This window comes from Alligator sinensis, unplaced genomic scaffold (assembly GCF_000455745.1).
Source record: "Alligator sinensis unplaced genomic scaffold, ASM45574v1 scaffold599_1, whole genome shotgun sequence".
In the NCBI taxonomy this organism is placed as follows: domain Eukaryota; kingdom Metazoa; phylum Chordata; order Crocodylia; family Alligatoridae; genus Alligator; species Alligator sinensis.
In genome coordinates this window covers 1,425,525-1,432,235 of record NW_005841968.1, presented here as the reverse complement: position 1 = coordinate 1,432,235, position 6,711 = coordinate 1,425,525, and the positions used below count along the sequence as shown (strand labels likewise).

The 6,711-nt window shown below is 40.7% G+C and overlaps 1 protein-coding gene across 7 annotated transcripts in view; it reads left to right on the top strand.

Annotated features, from left to right (window-relative positions):
• The window catches only part of PRKAG2 (protein kinase AMP-activated non-catalytic subunit gamma 2), a 191,340-nt gene that overhangs the window by 163,073 nt on the left and 21,556 nt on the right, over positions 1–6,711 (top strand). For all 7 annotated transcript variants that reach the window (XR_003093327.1, XR_003093326.1, XR_003093325.1 and 4 more), the window contains one exon: positions 2,254–2,299. Coding sequence is in view for 2 of the 7 variants with exons in the window: in XM_014518582.2 (XP_014374068.1) it covers positions 2,254–2,299 (46 nt within the window). In the remaining 5 variants the exon portion in view is untranslated. The remainder of the gene's footprint in view (positions 1–2,253; positions 2,300–6,711) is intronic.

The window sequence follows — 6,711 nt, the reverse complement described above, 5'->3', positions numbered from 1 at the left end:
CGTCGAGGGATCGTTCGGCGACGGGGAGAGGCCAGAGGTTGATCAGACCCCTATAGCCTTCTTAAGGTACACGCTGGGTCCGATCGCTTAGAGGTCTTCACAAGACGTGACGTCCTCCTCCTCCTGATAGTTGTGGAGTCCTCCAACTTGGGCGAAACCGCTCAAGCCTCTTATACGGCTAGCAAGCCAATCGCTAGCCGCCACGTGGGAATAATTTAGAACTGGCCAATAGTGGGACACAAATTTGCATGCGGGTGGCGGGAACTCCTTTGCACCGTGCATTTCTCTTTGCAACGAAGAAATGCACCCTGCAAAGAAAGCTCCGAGTGGCGGGAAATAATTTAGCAGTGCCGAAGCGCGCACACACAAAATCACACCCTTGGGTTGTGACACATGTATAAACAACATTGAGTTGATGTTTCCCTCACTTAAGACTAAAACGTAGTTTTAAAACTTTACAAAATTTTAAGAAATGAAACATTTCTTTAAAAAAATCTTAATGGTGAAATCCATTCACTTGCCAATACACAGGAATTCTCTTCAGCTCATGGCTATTTTGTAGAGCTTGGAGAATATGCTAAAAGGACCATGCACACTGAAGGACTCAGTAAGTGAGTTTTTCATTTATCTAATATAGCTTATACAGTAGTGTTATCCTGTAAATGTCATAAGTGGGTCAAGTCCATTCTTTTGAATAGTACCTAGTTTAATTTTGGCCACTGTGCCTGAAATAGCCAGTTCTGGGCATTCCTTTTGACTGCAAGCAATATTTTAACATCCTGGTTAATTCTAGTTTTAAAATTTCCCCTTCACTTACACGTGTACGTATACATATGTACACATTCATGCAGGCATGTTATTTTTTTGTTGCTGTCAAGTTCCAATTCCCTATGCCACTGATTTCTTTAAAATTGCCACCAGCATTTTTAACTTGTTCTAAAAGCTTCTTGTGAGAAATTGTAAGCTCATCTAAGGCATTTTATTTATCACACATAATAAACTGGAAACGTACAAACTGCTGCCACCATATTAAGTAACTGACCACCAGAGTTTTTTCTTGATGCATTATAATAGAAGAGGCAGTTAATGAATTACTACACGCTGAGAAATTTTCCTTACAGTGATTTCATATTGTAATATTGTTAGCCTTCAGGTACACTTAACCTTTTACATAGTATTATGAGGGCCAAACCTTTATTCATGTTATGCAGTACATCATTTCACAAATCGTCTTACAGACAGGCCTTAGGATGGGGTTCATTGCAAAGGAAGGGAGCTAGCTGAATAAAGATGAAATGTGAGCATAGAAGGCTATTACAGCCTCCTGTGTAAAGAGTAAGAGCTCTCTATTTTACCATTGTGGTGTCACGTGCCACCGAAATAAAGTTGTTTCAGTGGTAGTTTTCATTGAAATGCCAGTAAAATGAGTAACATCCTGTAAAACTAGATTTTGAAACCTTCACTTCTGATTATTTGGGTGTATTTGCAAGGAATGCCATTAATTTCAGTGGAAGTATTCATGTAGTAAGTTACTATTTGACTAAGTATTAAAGAACATGCCCCTTGTTGAATTGTTTTTATTGCATAGGAGCTTAATGCTACTATAAATGAAGTATTTTAAAATACTGTGAATTTTGTCAATTTTATGAAGGTAGAGTCACTTCACTGTTTGATTTGCACTTTGAACTTTTTAAAATCATTGTGGTTATATATGCTTTTAGGGACAATAAAAATTAGCTATTTTATTGTGTTTAATACCATAAGTTGCATACATCCAACTTATTCACAAATATTTTTCTTGAGTACAACTACTTTAGGAAAAAAAATGTATTCCATATTTATAATGAATACTTCTGTCTTGCATTTTTAGAAGTTTCCAGTGAGCTAATATAGACAGTGTGTCTATACTATTACTTAAAGATCACCTTTAAAGGTGTTCTAAAATACTTGGTTTGTGTCTTTGTTTTTATAATATACCGAGTGATTATGGTATATTTTATCTGCCTTTAAATGGTTGTGAAAAAATGTTTTCCATTCCCATGTATTAGTGCCATAAAGTAAGTTCTGTTCTTGACTGGGCTGCTCTGTCTCAAGAATTATCACCAACCAGAATTCTTTACTTTATGCTATTGTCTACCTGCAGTGCAATATAAAGTACTATCCTGATCTGAATCATTTCTGTTAAACCTCACATTCTTATGGTCAAGACAGAAAAAATGTTTTAAGCATGTTAAAATTTCATTTTATCTGCAGGTTCAGATCTATGAATTGGAGGAACACAAAATTGAAACATGGAGGGGTAAGAACACTTATTTGCTGAAGTCTGCTAAGGAAACCTACAGTTGTTTCTGGAAAAGAAATTCTTGATCCTATACACAACCTAACTCTTGCTAAAGTGGTTTAATGAAAGCAGGAGATCTAGAGAGTTTGTCTATCTGCTGTTGGTGCTTGTGCTTTTCTTGGGGGTAGGGGTTCCACTTGAAATAATGATCCCGTGGGTGGTGAACTGAAAAGAACCTATATTCAGACAGGCCTTGACAGTAGTTGGGATCCTTTTTATTGCATACTTCAAGATCAGCCTTCCTTTACAAGCTCTGTTTTTGTTTAATTTGATGATAACATCCTAAGCTATAATTAAATGTGGTATGAAGTTGGGAACGACTTATTTTCATGCATCTTGAGGAACTCTTAAATATAAACTCTTTCCAGATCCAGCGCTTTTTTTTAAATAAAGTTCTCCAGTTGATTTAAATATACTGTGTAGAATGTTACAGTTGACTCTGCTCTTTTCATTGTTATTTCCTATATTGTAGTTTTCATTGTAAAAATTTCAAAATTATATATATATTTTTTACAGTACTAGTGTTGGGTTGATTTTGGGGTTAGACATTCCTGTTTTAAATACTGTACTTGCTAGCTGATTTTTCTTGTTCATATATGCTTAGTCTCTAACATTCAGTTTCTAATACTATTATAAAAAATAGTGATTTTATATACTGAAATGTTGTTAGACTGCTCTGTGGTTGACTTCATATTTGGGCATAGCTGAACTTCCTAGACAAATTCTAGCTGTGCGTAGGAATGACCATGTCAATACTGGTCTCTGTCTTCAGAGTTATAACTGTAGATTGTGATGTGTCAAGCAAATCTAAGTCCTCAGAGTGAAAGGAGTATTTTTCCTCAAGTCAGAGGTACTTCATCTACAGAAACCTTTCTTAAGACGAGGTGTAAGTCATCTTATTGCTGTGTTCCACAGAGATACCACAGCCTGAATCAGGTACTGAGGGAGCATGATATGAAACTTCCCACCCTGCAGCAACATACTAATTCAAGGGGAAAAGAAATCCAAGAAAGCTGACTGTACTTTAAGGATGCTGTATTAAAAGCATAGGAGCAAGCTATCCTGCTGAGATGGAAGAATAGGAAGTGCAACAGGAGACAAGTCTGGCTAGACAGAGATCTCCTCAGGGAAACTCGAAAAGGAATCCTACAAACAGTGGAAACTTGGTCATACTTCTAGAGAAGAGTATAAGAGTATCACACGCATGTATAGGGATAAAATCAGGAAGGCCAAGGCATGATTTTAGATTCAACTGACAAGGGACATAAAGCAATAAAAAGGGATTGTTCAAGCATGTCAAAAATAAGAGGAAGACCGAGGAAACTGTAAGTTGCTTATGGAAGGCAAAAGGCAATCAAGTTATGGATAATACAGAAAAGGCTTGAAGTATTTAATGCCTTTTTTACTTAATTCTTCACAAATAAGGTCAGCTACCAGATGAGCAGAACTGGCAACAAAGATGAAGAAGGAGACAAAAAGCCTAGAGTGGTGGCAGAACAGGTTAGGTGTTACTTACAGAAGCTAGATGCTTTCAGGTTGGGAGGCCCAGATGGGGTACTTCCTAGTGTACTGAAGGGATTGCCTGAGGTTGTTTCAGAGTCATTGAGTATCCTGTTTAAGAACTCAAGGGGGTTGGATGAGGTCCTGGATGATTGGAAAAGGGTGAATATAGTAGCCTGTATTGCTGGCTTAAAATGCTTCAGTGGTTCTCAGTTCGGGTGCTGCCATCACCAAAGATGGGTAGAGCTGCCCTAGGGACCTTGTGCACATCCAGATTGGGAAGGACTGTAGCACAACTGTGTGCTCCTGCCTTCATCAGGGTTATCTGATGCACCTAAAGGAAAAAGGAGCACTCAGTCTTGCCAGTCATCTCATACCATGTGCCTCTGTTTCTGGGAAAGGCCATGTAGTATCAGACTGTGAAAGGCTGTGGCAGAACCTGGGTGCTTCTCCCTGTTTTAGAGTTATCAGATAACCCTAATGCAGGCATAGTAGCAACATTGAGGAATTCTGTAAGGAGCTTAAAATCACCATCCATATGGCCTGTGTCGAATCCATTGGCTATACCACCCATTGACACCAAGACTGGTTTGATGAGAGCAACACTGAGATCCAGGTCTTTCTCAACCGGAAGAGAAGGGCTCATTCTGCTTGGCAAAATGACACTTCATCTCAGCAGAAGGAGACATATCAGCTCAAAGCCAAAGCTCAAAGGACGATCTGGGAAATCAAATGTCATTGGCAAGATAAAGCCAAGGAGCTCTAGTTCTCTGCTGACAAAGATGACATGTATAGATTTTTTCCAGGTAACTAAAGCCATGTATGGCCCAATTTTCAATGACCCTGGTTTCCTGCAATCACAGGATTTCCTAGATTTCATATATTGTAAGGACTGGAAGGGACTTCAGGAATGACTCAGCGCTGCTCAGCAACAGTGAATCTATCTAAGCTAGATGGAAAGAGCACTTGGATGCATTCCTGATCTGTGAATAGACTGTGGCTAATACCACCACTGAGTCCATCCCCCAACAACCTGAAAAGGGGATCCTTTGATAACCCTCCTATCCTCGAAGAAGTCTGGTGTGCCATCAAGAACAACAAGGCTACTGGACTGGATGACATATCTGCTGAAGTCTACAAGGCTGGTGGTGAAGAACTGGTACTGAAACTCTATGAATTTGTTCTCTGAATTTGAAACAACAAAGAGATCCCTGGGGACCTGAGGAATGCCAACATCGTAACTACCTTCAAAAAAGGAGTCTGCGTGTGGGAACTATCGAGGTATTGCCCTCCTTTCCACAGCAGGGAAAATCCTCACTTACATCTTGCTGAACTGTCTTCTACCTCTTGCTGAGGATGTCCTGCCAGAATCTCAATGTGGTTTCAGGCCATCCCACTGGACAATTGACATGTTCTTTGCTGCCTCCTGGATCTATGAAAAGCATTGGGAACAACATCAGGACCTGTTATACGCCTTCATGGATGTTACCATGGTCTTTGATTCCATCAATGGTGAAGCCTTGTGGAAAGTACTGGCCAGATTTGGATGCGCTGAAAAGTACGTCACGGTTCTGAAGCTTCTCTATGACCAGATGACAGTGGCCATTCTATGCAGTGGATCAGAGACAGATCCATTTGTCATCCAAACTGGGGTCAATCAAGAATGTGTTGTTGTCCCAACTCTGTTCTCCATTTTTGTTTGACAGTCGTCCTGGTTATCATTAAGGACTGTCTTCCTTCTGGAATGGATATTGACATTCAAGTGGATCCTCAATCTGGATCATTTTATTTTGAAGACCTAAGTACTCAAAACAGCCATCCTTGACCTTCAGTATGCTGATGACTGTGCTATCCATGTGTACACTGAAGAAAATCGCCAGGCCATGCTGGATCCTATTCAATAGAAGCCTGTTGAACTTTGGCCCTTTCTTTTAACATTGGGAAGACTAAAGTTCTCTGTCAGCTGATTCCAGGCCATGAATGTGACCCCACCCTGACCCACAAAATTACCATCAAGGGAAAGACCCTTGGAGGTACTTGAACACTTCCCCTACTTCAGTAACTACCTCTCTCAAAGAGTGAATGTTGAGGAGGAGATCCAGCACAGGATCCGGTGTGCAAGTGCCTCCTTTAGGAAATTGCTTTGACGTGTCTTTTATTCATCACAATCTCCAGAAAGACACCAAGATCCAGGTGTACAATGCAGTCATCATCCCCACTCCCCTTTACAGATGTGAAACATGGGTGACCTACTGTTGTCATCACAAGAGCCTGGAGCAGTATCACCAAGGATGTCTCTGCATCAAATGGGAAAATCACCTGCATTAAATGGGAAAATCACCACACAAATGCCAGTATCCTTGCTGAAACCAGTGGTACCAGCATTGAGTCGGTGATCCTCAAGCTCCAACTTCACTGGCCCTTCACTTCTCATTATGTGTGTGGCTGCCTGACTCTCAACTCCCAAAACAAGTACACTACTCCCAGCTTAGTAATGGCCTGAGATCTTGTGGCATAGGGAAATGCTACAAAGATGCATTGAAGGCATATCTCACGAAAACACATGCAGACATCAAAAGTTGGGAGCAGCTGGCTGCTGACCAACTCCAGTGGCACTGCAACCTCAACTAAGGGACAGCCCAGCCTGCTGCCTACTCTCCCCTGTGGAAAAACCTGCAACTTCTGAAGCCGGGTCGTTGGCTCAAGGATTGGTCTCTTAAATCATCTCAAGACCCATCAGTGAACCGTGGTAGAGATCATACTCAAATCAAGGGATTGCAGATGATGACGATGAATGTAGGCTGGAGTGAGAGGTACATGGCACAGTTCCATCTAACTGCTACAGCAACACCGGTGCCACAGGACCCTTG